We start from the raw sequence: 17,199 nt of genomic DNA, 5'->3' as shown, positions 1-17,199 counted from the left end.
CATATCAAAAAGGATCATTTCTGCCTTAAATCCCATCAAACGTGCTCTTTGGAATCAGGAGCATCTCCAAAGCCATTCAAACAACGTGGTAGAAACCCTGCATGACCAGTGACCATAAATAAACCCTCTATTTAGGATTATTTAACAGTTCAAAATGCAAGGTGCTCTTTATGTATTAAAGCATTAAAATGCCTTTTTTAAGAGGACATATCAAATATAAAATATTTAGAATGCTTGTATTGCAAAAATGGCATGAAGGTGTTGGTAGGTTTCGGTTTTTGAGAATATTTAACTTTTGAAATGTAAGTATTGTAACATTTAATATATGGAAATGCAATGTAATTGTGTTACAAAATGTAAGAACGCTTCTTTTGGTGGGAATAAGCAATTATTACCGTTTATTTGTTAAGAGGGTTAAATCTTTGTTACAGTCAAAATCTTTAGGTGATGCTAGCTATAACGCTGTTTTAGGTTATTTTGTTATGTTGCGATTGACGGACTAGAACAGCAGTTAATCTCACAGCAGCTGCCCGTGTGGGCACGGAGGAGTGGAAAATAGCAATTCCCCGTCGTGAAATACTGACCCCTGGCGGTGTTTGTGGTATACTAAAGAGAATAAATCATGAAATGAAGTTTCTACAAATTCCAGGTTTGGTATTAAGCTCTCCCGAGTCCGTCGTCAGGATTATACGTGTGAAATAGCTGAAGTTTACTGGCACTGTCATTTAGAGTCTAGCCTTAAAGGATCTGATTACAGATTATAGACTAAGGAAAACAGAGACTAAAGCAAGACATATTAAGTCTAGATTTAAAGGTTGTGATCATCAGGACAATTAAATCACCTCATTATTAGAATAGAAAACTAAACCATTAAATAGAAAACAAAGAGGAGTAAATGCACTTGTCCCTAAGTAATGTTGACATCATTAGTAGAGTACCATAGTATGCCACCAGCTATATCACTCTGAAACTCACAAGTGGCAACCCACTGAAGTAGATGTGAGCCTGGTCAGTACCTGGATGGGAGACCTCCTGGGAAAAATTAAGGTTGCTGCTGGAAGAGGTGTTAGTGTGGCTAGTGTGGTGTTAGTGTGGCTAGCACATGGACCAGAGGCTCACCCTCTGGTCCATGTGGGTACTAATGCCCCAGTATAGTGACGGGGACACTATACTGTAAAAAGGTGCTGTCCTTTGGATGAGACGTAAAACTGAGGTCCTGACTCTCTGTTGTCATTAAAAATCCCAGGGCGTTTCCTGAAAAGAGTAGGGGTGTAACTCTGGTGTCCTTACTCCTTACCCTTACCAATCATGGCCTCCTAATAATCCCCATCTATGAATTGGCTTCATTACTCTGCTCTCCTGATGTGTGGTGAGCGTTCTGGCACACTATGGCTACCGTTGCATCATCCAGGTGGGGCTGCACATTGGTGGTGGTGGAGGGGAGTCCCCATTACCTGTAAAGCGCTTTGAGTGGAGTGTCCAGAAAAGCAATTATTATTATTATTATCTATAGTAGGATCATGGCTTTTCTTAATTTCTGTCAATGACCTCTGGAATAGTACAGCTGTTCCACCTGTAGATTATATAGTAGGAAGAGGATTAACAAGCACTGTAGACACTGCATAGAAAATTCAAAAGGATTGGGGAAAACTCAAAACAGAGCAAACACCTGGCAGCCGCAGGCAGTAAAAAACAATAAAGTACAGATATAAAAATCAGAGGCACTGAGCTTCAAGAAGCTGTCAATGAAAAACACGAAGATATCTCTGCTGACACACCACTTTTATGTGTCAAAAAACCAAAGACTTTTCTGGATTGAAAACCAAGTGATATATTAAAATTTACAATGCACTAGTAAGAGCTCTGTTAGAATGTTATGTACAATTTTGGTTACATGCATCTATTTTCCAACCAGTACAGGGTTCAGTATAGGGTTGTGGGAGTCTTTCACAGCGAGCAATGAGTGCAAGGCAAGATACACCTTGAGTAGGATGCCTGTCCATCACAGGTTACACACAGACAAACACAGGGCCAATTATCCTAGAAGGCATTTAAACTGCAAGTATCCTTCCTGTGGACTCCTGTGGGAGGAATCTGGATCACTGGGAGGTGTGAACACAGGGAGAACATATAAACCCCACACAGATGGCACCCCAGGAACTGAACCCAGGGTGTCAGTGCTACAAGGCAACAATGTTAACTAATGTGCCACCATTCCACCTGTTTTGGTTACAGTGTTGCAAAAATGATTGCTATACTGGCACCGATGCAGCAAATGAAAAACCAGATACTTGGTTGTTCATTCTTATCCATTCCTGGACTTAAGGAATGTCCTAACCTGACAGACCCCCCAAAAAACTAAATCTGTTTCATCCTATAAAAAGAATTCTTCAAGACCTTGTATTCCAAATCCACAAAGGCACTGACAAACCCAATCCACTGAATTTCTTCAGAAGTGTAAGAGGGACTCCAGAGATTAATATACTGAGAAAAGGAAGATCTTTTTCTACACATAGTATTGTGTGTGACTGAAACAAACTATCCCAGTCAAGGTGTAAACGGTAGAGGTACCTTTACTTATCTCCGTATGTTCTTATGTAAACACAGTCTTAACAAAAATGATTTATAGAAGCAGAAAGACTATGAATCAATTATCTGCTCTCTTAGTTATTTCGCCGCTCATATTGCTAGTGGAAAATCATACACCAAAGAATGTAATGGCTCCACAGTTCAACAATAATTATCAGTTAACAATTCAGTATTTTCTAAACCCGTTTCATACCATTTGGTTATTTCTTGAAGATAATCCATAATTCCAAGTTATGTCCCCGTATTGGGTAAATATAAATAGTAGTTCAGGTGGGTAGCTGAATATAAGGATATAAATATAAATAGTAGTATGTTAACATTACAGTTTTACATAAATCTCTGATCAAATCAGCAACTACATCTTAAGAATGTATACGAAGGACACGTATATATTATGTAAAAAATAATACAAAAGATTTAAAGACGAATTTTTACTGAGCAATTCTCCCTCTCCACCACTAGAGGAAGACAGACCTTTGTGAGGAAACGTTAAGTACTTCATTTGGGAGTACGGGATAATCTGAGTTGTACCTGTTTTAAATAAGTCGACGAATACAGTTCACATATCCTAATATGGCTGATTGTGTTTCTTTGTTTTGGAAAATGTACGCCAGGTGTTTTCTTCTGCTCTTATTTTGAAATCCTCAAATAATATCTGTTAGAATTGTATATGTTTTTTCCCTTGCATTTCAGGAACACTAGTGGTGAGATCCAGAGTTAAAATAAACCATGCTGATAGTTTGATATCATCCATACCATACAATTAAAAAATAAAAATAAAAAGATATGCTAAGCGTCTTCACAAAATGTGATTTTACGAATAAGAACATATTATTGGAAAAGAGCACAATCGTAACCCCTGGGGTAACTGACGTAGTGCCTGGCTGCTCTTTTTCCTGTTTTTTTTGTTCCCCTGTGTTAAACCACTCGCTGTTACCCTCCACGACAGCCCACCCTGTTATTGTCGGCAGGTTCTTCCGCTGCCGGGGGTGACCTACTTTACATCAGCACTCCCTGTGGATGTTGTAACTGACCTCTGGCGAGTCTGTTCCCATGGTTACACTAAACAAGCATGTTCTTCGCTGTCAGTGCAGTTTTCATCTTATTTGTTTCAGGGTTCATTGTCTTCGAACCTGCAGTTGAAAGCTTAAAGCATCAGTAAGCCAGCTGCCGTGTAGCATCCGGGGGAATGTTATTCCGTCACATTTGAAAAGAAAAGTACAATGAATAGCGTCGGAGCTGTATCAGTATTTTGTTTTCAGATGCTCATGAAAATATATCAAAGACCTTGATATATACAGTAGCACAGTAGCATGTTTGGTAATTCTAAGCTTGTGATACTCCACACCACAATTTGAGTGCTCTGAAACATGTCTGTAGTATTATGTAAATAATAAAACAGATATTTATGTTTGATCTGGTAATCTCTTTTAATGTGATTTGGAGTCACCCAGTCTTAACATAACCAGTACTTATTTAATACAATGACGGAATACTTTAGTTTTTCTATTTCTTATGCAAAAGGGCTCATGGTATATGATGAAGCTCTTATACCTGCTGTACATCACTCCCTTGAGAGCAGTCAGAGGTCAAGAGTGGCCTCAGTTGCTCTGTCACAGAGGTGACACTGAGCGATGCACCCTTGACAAACTTAAATTAATGTCAATGACCACGTTTCACCCCACAGACCGAAATGACTTGTTTCGTTAGGGCAGTTGAAGACGGGCTTGTTCAGACAACACTGAACTAACGATCTGGAGAGCTGTTGTGAAGTTAAAATGGCGGGTTTAGAGCCTTCAGCAGCAAGTGTAATGTACATAGCCCAAAGGCTGTGTTAAAGTTGATGAAGGCAGAGTGTGTTTTTCCATGCCAATCTCTAAGTATAAAGGAAGTAACTTGAGATATGCCACCATCTGAAGGAGTGTCAGCTGTCTGGGTCAGCTAGGTGGACTCTAGTTTCATACTGACCAACACAGTAAGCCCCGTGAACAAAACCTTTTCCTCTGGGAAATTGGGTCCAATTTTCTAATAATTAAGAACACCACAAGTTCTGTTCTGTTTTAACTCCAGACAGTTATTTAGGAAACAACATAACTTACAGATACACATTACATGCTCACACCTGAAGAAGGCTCCATGGGTGAAGCATTGTGTTTTCTTTCTTCTCTTTTCAGCATGGAATAAACCTATTACTTGTTCCTTTGCAGTCTATGCATGCTGATGCAGCTACCCACCTGAACTACTACACATTACATTATATACATTACTTGTAAATTACTGTAAATGACAAAAAGCACTAAAACATCTTCCTTGATATACAGTAAGCAGTGGTTTGAGCTCGTAGACAAGTGCTCATTGATAAAATGTCATTATTATTGTCTTTACTTTATGATGATGATTATTTTTAATCTAACAGTCGATCACACAGATATTTGTGTTTTACTTTGCAGGGTCTGTTTTTTAAGTATACAGATAATTTGTGCTGGGAAGAGTTATGTAAAAAGGTGATAAATAATTTGTAAAAATTACGATGATTTGTGTAGCATGTGTTTAATTACTATTTATGGTTTACTAAAAGCAATTACTCCCAATTTCATATTAATTTAATAGCTAATATAGTGGGTTGTAACTATAACAGATTCGTTTTTTAAATTTGACTTTCCACAACAGTGCACAACAATCTGTTAATATTCTTAATAATAATAATAATAATATATTTTTATCTTTAAAAGTGACATCTCAAAGCCCTTTACAGTCAGTGTAAAAAATCTTGTTACTTTGAACTAGATGATTCTCGTTCCATCCTACTTGCAATTTATCATTCTACTCTTGAGACACAAACACAGCTGTGTTTTTCTCAGCTGTTGTCCCAGAAGCAAGTGGCTCACAGTATGACAGCAGGAGCAAGGTTAGAGAAAGCACCTCGCAGAGAAAGGTCCATCCTGTCATCGGCTACAGCCTACACGTCTTCATCATCTCACCAGCTAGGCAAACATTTCCTCTTTGTTCTGACCCTTGGCTTTGGTCACTAACCTTACTTCAAAGGGACCGAAAATCCATCCATCCCATTTGTTAGCCTCTATAACCACTTTAGGGTTTGATGGGAGCCAGGGTCTATTCTGGCAAACAAGGAGTGCAAGGCAAGGTATACTCTGGAAGGGACACAAGTCCATACATAACAGGAGGGCAGACACAGACAACAACACAGACATGCACACTTCCATCACAGCCAATTACCCTACCAGTATGTCTTCGGACTGTGGAAGGAGACTGGAGCACCCAGAGGAAACCCACGCTAACACATGGAAGAACATAGAGACTTCACAGTGGTCCACAATTAAACACAGGCTACCGTGATGAGAGGCAGCACTGCTAACCATGTGACACAGAGTGTTATTGTAAAATATGGCTCTGTGAATTAAACTAACCTTGAAAAGCAGAGAGGGCTCTGTAGGTTTTGCAGTATGATTCTCAACACAACTTCCTGTGCCAAAATGACATAATCTGACCCACAAGGCTTTCAGAAACAGAGCAAACAGAATGAATTGAGTGACTGGAGCCAATTTAGTGCTGGGACAATAATTGTCCGGGTGAATCCTTCAGCCTCTGCATCAAAAACAATGGAGCAGAAATGTTTTTTTAAGTCTGTTATTCAAAACAGTCTTCCAACCCCACCCCTACACTGCAGTTAGGCAGGGTTTGTTTGTGATGAGGTCGGATCTCCAAAGGATCTTGTGTGAGCCATTACATTCATCGTCAAAATGAAAAACAGCATTCATCATGATAATTGATGGTGTTGATAAATGATATCAAGATATCAAGGTCATGATAAAAACTTCAGGTCTCCTTCAAAAACAGCAATCATTTCCGTCTGCATCAAACAAATGCACAATACTCGTGCGTCTGCTAATGTGTTCAGTTCATGACTAGTTTATATATGAGATTTATTCATATCCAGACTTGTTGAATGCCATTCCAGAAGTTTCACTTCTTTTTTAATTCATATTTGCATTTTCCATTAATGCAGACTAGTGGCCTCAAAGTGATGCAGCAGGCACCGGCAGGGCCAGGTTTTGGTGTTCGTAGGCCCTTGGCACTTTCACTTGCCAAAATGTGCAAAAAGAGGGGTAAACACCAATTGAATTACATCGACTGACATGAGGCACTTTAAACTATTCTAATGGTAAACCACGTGCTTGATGGAGAGAGTCAAGCGACCATCACTTTGATACTTCTAGTTTCTAGAACAGCCGCTAGATAGCGTTTGATTATTGAATTGAGGCACCTAGAGTCGATCGCAAACATGTTGTTTCAGCTCGTTTTTCGTAAGTCACTAGTGTTTACCTCCTTCGTAGGCCCTAAAAATTTTGTAGGCCCGCCTAGGCACTGTGCCTACAGTGACTGTCACGGATGTCGGAAGGGCAAACCGTGGAGAGGCAGGTGAGCGGAAAAAGACCTATATGCGTAGCGGTGGAACGGGGGATTAGCCCAGGCTCAGCAGTTAAGGAGTCGTATAGAAACCAATGCCCTCAGGCAGTGGACGTGGGACGACCTGGTACATAGGCGGGTCTCAGGACATCAGAATGTCAATGCTGAGCGCAGGAGAATAAGTGACCCAGAAATATATAGCCCCAGAGAGAGAGAGACACCGGAAGGAGAGCAAACCACAGGAAACTAGGGACAGGACAGAGTAAGAGCGCCCTCTGGCTGCAGAGGGCGTGACAGTGACTTATGGGAAGTCTGGCACTGGGCATCGGAGCTGATCTGTCACACCACAAAAGAGTGTTAGCAGAACATCTGTTCCTCTGTAGGAATCCTGAACCAGAAATCCTCTGCTGGGCGAGTCTCTTATCCCACTGACTCTTTACCACAGTTGCATACCTAGCATAGTAAAGACATTGCATGTGCGTACAAGCAGAGGAACTCAAACATTTTTTAAAAGCTGAGGAACCCCTTTAAATCCTCTCCTCTGGTTTCAGAAGCAGGTCATACAAGAAGACATTCTGTGGTTTGATGCCAGCAGACCTCAGTCTGTATGCAGCAGCGTATTCATTATTGGGTACAAAGGAAAATTGTAGAGGTATGCGTGAGAGACTGCAAGGACAGAGGGAGATGAATGCTGACCTTCCTTGCGCTGTCTTATGAGAATGGTCTCTCCTCGACAGGCCATATTATGATCGTCTCAACATAATGTTCAGGCTAATTATAATATGAGTGTGAATTTCTAAGATATAATTATAAGATTAGTGATTAGTGTTTAATTAACTAAAAGAACGATGTAAATGAAGTGGATTGTGAGTACAGTATCAACGTATATATAAACAATGAACAGGGTAGATTATAACACAAACAGCAACATACTGTATAATGAGAGGGGCTTGTTAATCTGACCATTTACGTGATTAAGTCTTTTCTTTTTGGTCGTCACACCACTCGATTTTCCCCAATACCCAAGAATATATTCTGTCCAGTAAGCATTTGCCTGTCACACTCTTGCGCTCTTTGGCTGCGTGCTGGTCCTGACGCCTGCGCCGAACGGACTAACAAATGGCTGAGGCGAGGGGCCGCTTGTTCCGTTGTTAGTGCTGAGGCATAGGAAACTCCTCCCTGCCGATATCACACAGAGCCTTCACAGCGCCATGGTCTCATGGATCATCTCTAGATTGGTTGTGTAAGTTATTTGTATTATTCATTTCCACTGAAAAAGGTGGTTTTAGGTTTTGTTTAGTTTTTTTGCTTGTGCAACTACAAAATAGCCATGTAGCGCACGCTCAAGGTGCATGTCAAAAGAGCTCTCAGACGCCGCGGTCCGGACTTGTCACCTAAATTTAGGCAGCAGCAGATGTTATTCGTGTAAGCTGCCTGGGACACAGTTTAAATTTGGGAATAGACTTGAGACTGAAATGCAGTTTTTATATGCGCGAATAAAGGCATTCGTTTATATACACATTGATGTAAATATGATTTTGTGTGATTTTGAGAAAACTGTAGCCCTCGCTTTAAATACAAAAAAACCCACTATACAGCACACATTAATCTTTTATTTTTGTGTAATTTATTTTAAGATTGACATATTTTCTGTGAAAATTATTCTTTCACATTCATCTGTCTATAATATAATTAGTTGCATATATAAACATATTACACGTGATACCGTTGTCTACTGTATGTTAATGCTTTTGTTGTCTGTATAGTGCCTTTGATTCAGAAATTCTTTTGAATACGGGTGAGAGAGGGAAGGGATTTGAGAATCCATGGATGAATAAATTCGCATGGAGATGTACAGCCCATGGGTTTAATAATATAAAAGCGCAGGATTGTCGCTGGTGTAGAAACTGAAAGTCATTTTTGTATATATCGATTACATTGCATTTTAGACTGACGTAACTAGGCGCTGTCCTGCTAGCAGCCTGAATGTATTAACCATGGGCTTTTATTCTCTTTGCCTTTTCATCTTTGGCAATCTTCCTCGGAAAATCGTAATAAAATCGCTATTATAATTTTCAAAATGAAATATCTGCGAGATGATTGTATCACCTCACAGAAACGTCAAGTATTTTGCATAAAATCTAAAAAGCATTATAATATGCTTTTTACACTAAATACAGTCACCTCAGAGTAGGTAATCACAAGCTCTCCATTTAAACCTGGTAAAAAAATTGATGAGACTGGTTAGACTCTCTTTAGTAATTTTACTGTAAGCCTGCTGTTACATTCACTTAGCTTTTCACTGTTTAATCACTGAATACCGGTGCTGAATACTTCAATTGACGGTTGCGCTTATATTACAACGCTAATCTCACAAAAGCTGACGTTCTGAAGACCCTAACCTCGAATACTAAAAACACATTGCGTGCACTATTTTTACAGTGTAACCGTATCATGGTAGTACACAACAACATGTGCCTTACACCTGCTAAGACCAGACTCGCTAGTACGGGAAGAATGCTCCCTATTTTTCCGTTCTGGGGCTGTAAAGCCAACAAAAAAGTGGTGCTCCATTCCCCGCTGGGGTAGTCATGGGAACCCCCATCAGCCTGAGATTCTTGCCAGCTTCTCCCACAACAAAAAGTCCCACACAATCTTTGCCTCTCTCTGACATCCAGAGTCTTAAGTCCTTGGCCCTGCCCATACCCAAGCTGCATATGTGCAAACAGAACAATTCCTATGAGTGCAGAACTGAAGCCCTCAGTCCATCCATGCTGTCCATTTGGCTCTCCATTGCTGGTGAGTGAACCACATTAATCGATGTGGTTGATTTATTAACACCACATGTTATGGACAGGCCGTCATTTGAACCCTGCAAATTACTTCTGACAGTTGTTCCAGCACCCCACTTACATCGCCTGCTCGCTAGCTCACTGATGAGCGTGGTCCAGTTGCACCTTCAGATTGACCAAGAACTCTATACTGGATCTTATCTGCTGGTTTGATCTGGGTCGCCTTTCGAATGGCAGGTTTCTTGAGCGCAAAGCTCCTGGGAAATATCAGCACACATCCTCCCCTATTAGCGACCCAGTACGTTTCGGGCCATTTAGGGAAACAGTCCACGGGCACAAGGATGACGACGTTCTTTTTTGCCCATCTCAGTCTGGAAGAGCAACACCCACCCTTTTGTACTTCGTTCATGCCTCCTTCTGGTGCAGTGTTGCAGAGGGGCCTTTCAGTACAACACAATATCCTCATATTCCAATGACGGCCACCCCACCCTGGTCTTGGTTAGTCCAGTGAGTGTGGGTGGGCCTGGGGTTTAATTGATCGTGTGCGCCATCTTGTGATCTTATCATTGTCACGTCCGCTGCTAATCGGAATCCTCCTCTAAAAATGGTCTCGTCCCGATCAAGCACCAGCTGGAGGCAATCTCCGCAAACGCCGCCAATCTATCCCTTCATCAAATCAGAGCACCTCACTTGTTAACACACCCTCCACTTCCAGACGTACTTAAGCCTTCTCCTTTTCACTGAACACTGCTCGGTACTGTTAGCTTCTTCAGAACTCCTTGCCTCACATTATTAACTTCCTCTTGCCTTTTTGGATACTCGAACCCGGATCTTACCTTTTGACGTCGACCTCGTCTAGCGTTTTGGATTTGTCTACCTTCTCCTCCTGGATTTTCCCTGGTATCGAACCCTGAACTCGCCCTTGACTACGTCTTCGCCTTACGTTTTGGATAACTCTAGACCTCTCCTCACTCAGCTCTACAACTCCGCAAAGGGTTCTTCACTCTTTCTACAACGCGCAGTGTTACAATCATCACCTTCTACTGGGGAGTGTTTCTCTGCTCCTGTGAGCAGACGCCGGGGTCAGAACCCCAGGGACAATACCCTCTGCAGTTCCACTGCTTGGTCCAGGTTGACAGGTGCCTCAAGTACAACTGTGTTAGGGCCCTGAGAAGTGCACTCTTACCTTGCTTGTCCTGACCTGTTGGGATGGCTGTGCTGGGTTATGCACTTGCACATTCTTTGGAATGACCCATTTCACTGGTGAGCCGCTTTCTCCCAGCTACTCTTTGCTGGCCGTGAATTGGATGTCTGGTGTTGTCCAAGCAGGGCGCCACTGAGCAAGGCCTCTCTAAAGCGAGAATTGAATCTCTGATTAAGTCCAGAAAGATCTTCTGAGCTGGATGCTGCAGCGTTTTTAGGAGCTGAGTGGCTTTGTTGACCAGATACAATCTGCTCAAGTTCACCACCTGTTCCTGTTCAGCTTGCTTTCAGTTGAAGATGTAGTGCTGTCCAATCAACTTCAGTGGATCATGCACAAATGCTGATGTGACAGATGGGCTGGTTGCTGGAGCTGGAACTCTAGCCTGTGCTGAAGGGGAAGAAGGCAAGTGTCCCCATAGTGTCCTCTAAGTCTTGGTGGGCTGTTGCCATTTTATAGACATTCATCTGAAATGAACCATGGCAGGGAAACTTACAGTGGGGAGCAGGTGTATTTAATTTTAATGGTAAGGAAACCCTTACCTGCTTCTCACTGCTTTCTGTGGTGTCATTTTGAATTCAGTACTTGCAAAACAATAGTATTCCACCTTTAAATTATTTTTGCAAAGAGAAATGGTCACAGCTCAGGGTAAGAATATATGTATATGTATCAGAGGATACAACTGTTAACCTGTGTGGCTACTGATTCTTGTTATCCCTTTGTGTGTTTTGTAGCCAACGTCCCTGACATCATAGCACAGTAATAAAGAACTTTCACATTTTCCTGCTATAGGCTTTGACAAGTAGCTTACACAAGTTGTTTAAGTGGGGAGCTGAGTCAGCGTGTGTTGGCTGCAAAGGAACAAGGAAAAGTTAATCCCTTGCTGAAAAATAGGACGAAAAAAACACAGCATTTCCACTGTTGAGCCTTCTTCAGGTCCAGTGCGGATTCTTCAGGACCCTTTCTGAGATTTCTCTGGGAATGTGCTGTATTTCTGCAGTGATCAATTCTGGGTAAACTGGAATACTACAAAAAAGTGATGAATTGTATGTACTTATGTTTTTCTTCAGATGTTTCCAAGAAGAAGGAATATGTACACATATTCTGTTTCCACCATAGGTTGCAATGTTGTTAGTAGAAAGAGCCCAGACTTCCATGTTGTTTTAGTATTATGAGCTCCACAGACTACACTGTGTTGGGATGAGTTTTCATTCCACAACACTAAAATGTTGGCCGATCGCTGGTATTTGATTAGGTCAGGTTTAACAGCTGTTCAAAGCAGTTTATTATTGAGTTGTCATGTGAAGTATTTACAGTTAAAAAACACAGATCTGTTACCTACTTTTAATAGTGATTCCTAGAACTGTCACATTGTTTCCATTTTTAGATTTCATAATGTTAGTATCCCATTATTCTTAAACAGAATTGGCAAATATTCAAAAGATGAGTCCTTAGGTGAATTACAGAAAACAAAAACGCCCCCTTTGAACAACACACTTCCCTTTGTAAATAGTTTAAAACTGTATGTTTTGTTTCCTCCAATAAATGCCTTACTATCAGCTTCTGGGTGTTATCACTGCTTAACAACCATTGTTCAGAATCACTAACTTCACTCGCCTGCTCATGCAGTTATTAAAGCACTTGTCAGTGCTTGGCTTCGGTTGGCAAGGGGACAGGTAATGTTAATAGTTATTTTAGCTTTGGGAACCTTCTTAAAAAAGAACACAAAAGTGAGAAAACAGAAGAGTGTGCATCAAAGGATTTGGGAAAATAACATGATGCTTGGAGTGCCATGATTCTTTAGGTAATTGGATTGCAGTGGTTGGTTAATAAATTACAGCTATGAAGGGAATTTAAGAATTAAAGGTTCTCAGATCATAACCTAAAAGACCCCTTATCTCAAGGACAAACTGTATTTGTTATAGGTCTCAGAAAATGCAGTAGCTTTGTTCTTATATACTGTACAAAGATGATAAACCCCAACAAGCAACCAAATGTACAAGTTAGGCCAAATTCTCTCCTGTCACATACAATTGAAGTTCTTTTCATACGTGTTCCAATATATGAAATGTTAATATTGTCCTGACAATCACGTTTAATTGCATTTTAAACTTTATGTGTGTGGTCAACCAGGCAGTTGAGACATTTTCTTTGAGTTATTTTGCATAGAAAATTGAGGTGTCAGTAGAAGGAAACCGCATTTTTGTCTGTCAATTTTGTTTCCTTAAGAGACAGTTAAATGCTTGACAGATGCTTTAATTCAGGTGTTTCATTTACTCCAATTGTAAACATACAGACAATTGCACAGTTGTTGTAGTATAAATTTTGACCTTATTTTATGTTTCTAAAAACTTGGGGCTTATTTACATGAGTCCCCCAGAATGACTCTTCAACGTTTAACTTCTGTGCCTCCCTCTCTTGTTTCGTTCTTTCTTTTTCCTTTACCTACTGTACAAACTGAATGTTTTGTACCAGTTTCTTTTTTTTTCTACATGGCACAGAGTCTTTTAAAATATCACAGGTGGAGCAGGAGACAGATCTGATTTATAACAGGGGGTCATGCGTCCTTGTGGAGGAACAGTTGTGGGATTAGTGCAGTGACTTAAATTAAACTCCCTGGCACCTTGCCTTCAGTGGTGCAATCTTAGAAAACTTGATGCAGTGTTACTGGCTGGGCGACAACATGTTGCACTATATGGTAGGGCCAGAGCTGTTTTGTTTATTTTGTTCTTTGTCAACAAGCTTCATATATAGCTTGGTTTCCTGGAAGATGTGTCACCACAACGCACATTTCCTCCTGCTCAATAAATACTGTCAAGTAAGAGTGATGTCCATTTAATGATTTTGATTTGATGCTAACAGTTTAGGTCACACAGGACTGTCCTGTCATGCTCTGACGCATAAGTGAGATCTTTGTGTTCGAGGTGGGTTATTGGTGGTGGTGGGTGACAGGAATGCAATGTATTTTCCTGACCAAGCAGTAGGTTACATTTGTTGTTCAATGTGGCAAATGTGGCAAATCAGCTGATGGGTTTTAGGGCGTCACACTAAATTTCACTGGGTTGTACTGTACGTGTCCTTAAACACTTCATCTGGTCAGCGACTGTCATTTCAACAGACTGCTCAAACCTAACAAGAAGCAATTGGACATTAAAATGAAAACCTAGATTTACCACAAGTTTTGTTTTGCACTGAACAGGGTGCAGGCCTGTTAATATATTACATAACATAATATATATATATATTATATATTACATAATAATATATTACAGTATATTATTTATACTTCTTCACCCAAAGTGTTAACAAGAATGTAATGGCATATCAATCATATCAATACTCATTTAACTAGCAATTTGTTCAGTTAAGGGAACAATTCAGTCCTTCTGGGCTGAAAGAATTCTGAGTTTATTCCTAATTAGTATTAAATGACATAATCTTACATATCACCTATTTAAGATCACAGTTAACTTGTTCCAGATCTCTAGAAATGTAAGATTTTTTTGGTTATGCAATCTGATAGATCACAGCTAACTTGTTCTCAATCACTAGATCCTGAAGATTTTTTGGATATGTATTCAACCTGACAGATTGGGGCTCTCTAGCACCAGGCTGAAGATCTACTGTAAAATGAGGGCAACCTTAGGAATGGGCTACAGACAGCAACTGTTGAACCACTATCCAGAATATTCTCAAGAGTTGTATTAAGAGATTAATTAACTCAGTGACTTTAGGCCAACCCTGTCAAGCAACGGTTGTTCAGTGTCACCATAATAACTAGGGGTATTTAGCCCACTGTTTAACAACAGTGTTAAGGCACAAAAATATGTTACATTCCCAGAAATATGTGTAAAACCTGGCAGGCAGCTGTGAACCATTTCTGCCTTTCTCTGCCATTTATCAAATGCAGGCAGTAGTCACCCAAATAGATTTACTATTAGCATCTCCCATACAATGGCAGCTTGTGCAGGAGTCACTTCAAGGATAAATTTTCATGGGTTTGGGGGGTAACAGCCAAACCCTCACACACTGGAACTGCTCTGATAGTGCTGATGGAGGTTGTTTATTTCCCCATATAATATACATTAATCTTAGCATTCTTGAGAAAACTTCTTGAGTTTCTGTATAACTTGAGGGATACCTGGTGAGAGGGATTTGTTTCTAAAAGCCAGAAAGTTAGAAACCCTGAATGAAGTGTATAAACCGTGATGAGCTCAGAGCTTGTGTTTCTTGCCAGGGACATGTGGAAACCACAGAGGATGGTAGCTTCTTTGGTAGCTTTAAATATTGATTAAACTAATAGGAAAGGGCAATCTAAGTTCACAACATGCTGCTAGTTAACGTGGCCTCAAGGAATTTCTAATTCCAGACTGGTTTTCCCCGTGTCTTAGATTTAAATCACATTTTCTTACCTCTGATGTTTACCGTTAATGCAATTTTCTTAAGAATAATTGAAGGCATACAAATGAACTTTTTCCTCCATCAGAGTTAAAGTATTCCTGCTTGACTGTTGTCCCATGCCTTATATCAGCATTAAACACAGATTTCTTTAAGTATTTTTTGCAAGGAATACAAATAAGCAAGTATATTTCTGTCAAGGCAGTGTCAAATCTAATAACAAGGAGTTCAGAAAATTAGATTAGTCTAAAGGAGAAGGGAATTTAATTTCAAATAGACAGCTTGCTTTTCTGGTGTTAGGAAGGTATTCACATTTACCGAAATGAAAGCTAATGAATGTTAAAATTGTATTGTCTTTTGAACAGTCATTTCTCATTGTGTCATTTTCACATCCACAGTCAATCCTGACCATACAGTGTGTGTGCTTTGCATTAAAGTACTACGTGAGTACTAACATTTGAGGATTCATCTCCTTAAATTTGCTCTGTCACTAGACTAGTTTCCTAATGCCACTTAAAAATTGTGGGTTTAAAATTTGGCCTACGTTTTTATTACTTTTTTTCCCCCCAAACAAAATACATAATCAATAAAACACAGCAGAATGATACTATGTTCATCATAGGAGTTAGGTTTCATGTATGTCTGAAGACACAGGGTGAGGTGCTCTCCATGTCTATATTCATTTATATGTGAATCCTTTCTCTGACTATATTCTGTGTTTTATACGGTACGTAAGGGCACAGAGAAGAACCTTACACATGTACAGGGTGACAAGCTGTTTAGCACAACTGCCTCACAGGTCAAGGGTGACTCTAAATTTTCCCTTTCAAGGGGGGCTTCATGAGCATTTCTCACTTAAGGAGTTTTTGTCCCAGCACAGCCAGCAGTAAATACAGTATGTGGCTATAGAGAAATCAAAGCACATCAAACACAATGGGCCATCTAGCCTCCTGTCCTTCGTAGCTTTTCTGATGTTTCTGAAGCAGGCGAAAGTGAGAGCAGATGTTTGTGTGAATCTACTTCTGTTCACATCATCCATTAATCCTCTTCCAGAGAAGCAAATTGGCACAGAATAGCTGTTTACAACTGTTGAATGCCAGCAAAATTATTTTGTCTTCTGCTGAGTTTGTAAAGACGTCGGAAGAGTTTAATCTCTAGTTTTGTAGATGGCCAGGGTTTCAGACTAATCACAGCTCTAGCAGGGCTGCTGACCTGCCGTTTTGAGACCATGATGCTTTGTGAGTGGTCATGTGATAGACAGCTGGCATCTCCAGGGAGAGGAAGGCCTCCTGTCATTTTATCACTTTGTTTCAGGATGAAGGTTTTTTCTGTTTTTGCTGGTAAAACAGAAGTGATAGAACAGAAGTGAGGCATTTGACTAGTCCCTGCTAATCTATCAAATTATCTCTTCATTACTTTGGAAATAGTTTCCCTAAAAACAAATGAAAGCATAGTACCTTCAGATACAGTATAAATGTTAATTTGCTTGTAAACATATTTAGAAAAGTTATAATTATTATTTGGTGTACACCTGCAGTACTGAGAGCATGAATTACTCATGGAGTTTTATGACATATTCTCAAATAATACCACAAGTTTTACAAAACTTTGTGAAAAACCCATAATTGCTGTTCATAGGTGGAGAAGACAGCCGTATGCTGTACCTAGCTTTTGATTTCGAGTCTGATAGTGGGTGTCTGGGAATTAAGATAGGGAGAATAGGGAGAAACTGATTGTAATCTTGGTCCTATTACAGGATGTGTAGAACAGTGAATTTAATTTTTTATACAT

General features: G+C 40.1%; 1 protein-coding gene across 8 annotated transcripts in view; it reads left to right on the top strand.

Annotated features, from left to right (window-relative positions):
* Positions 1 to 8,093: 8,093 nt before the first annotated feature.
* Positions 8,094 to 17,199, top strand: part of reep1 (receptor accessory protein 1) — a 45,214-nt gene continuing 36,108 nt past the window's right edge. For 4 of the 8 annotated variants that reach the window (XM_069189684.1, XM_015344973.2, XM_069189686.1 and 1 more), the window contains exon 1: positions 8,095 to 8,260. In XM_069189684.1, coding sequence (XP_069045785.1) covers positions 8,229 to 8,260 — 32 coding nt within the window. In that variant the 5' untranslated portion in view covers positions 8,095 to 8,228. Of the gene's footprint in view, positions 8,261 to 17,199 lie in introns of all 8 variants that reach the window. The other 4 variants (XM_015344974.2, XM_069189687.1, XM_015344971.2 and 1 more) reach the window with 3 other exon arrangements.

Source organism: Lepisosteus oculatus, chromosome 1 (assembly GCF_040954835.1).
Source record: "Lepisosteus oculatus isolate fLepOcu1 chromosome 1, fLepOcu1.hap2, whole genome shotgun sequence".
Lineage (NCBI taxonomy): Eukaryota > Metazoa > Chordata > Actinopteri > Semionotiformes > Lepisosteidae > Lepisosteus > Lepisosteus oculatus.
The sequence above is the reverse complement of the archived record's forward strand: the minus strand, read 5'-3'. Positions and strand labels throughout refer to the sequence as shown.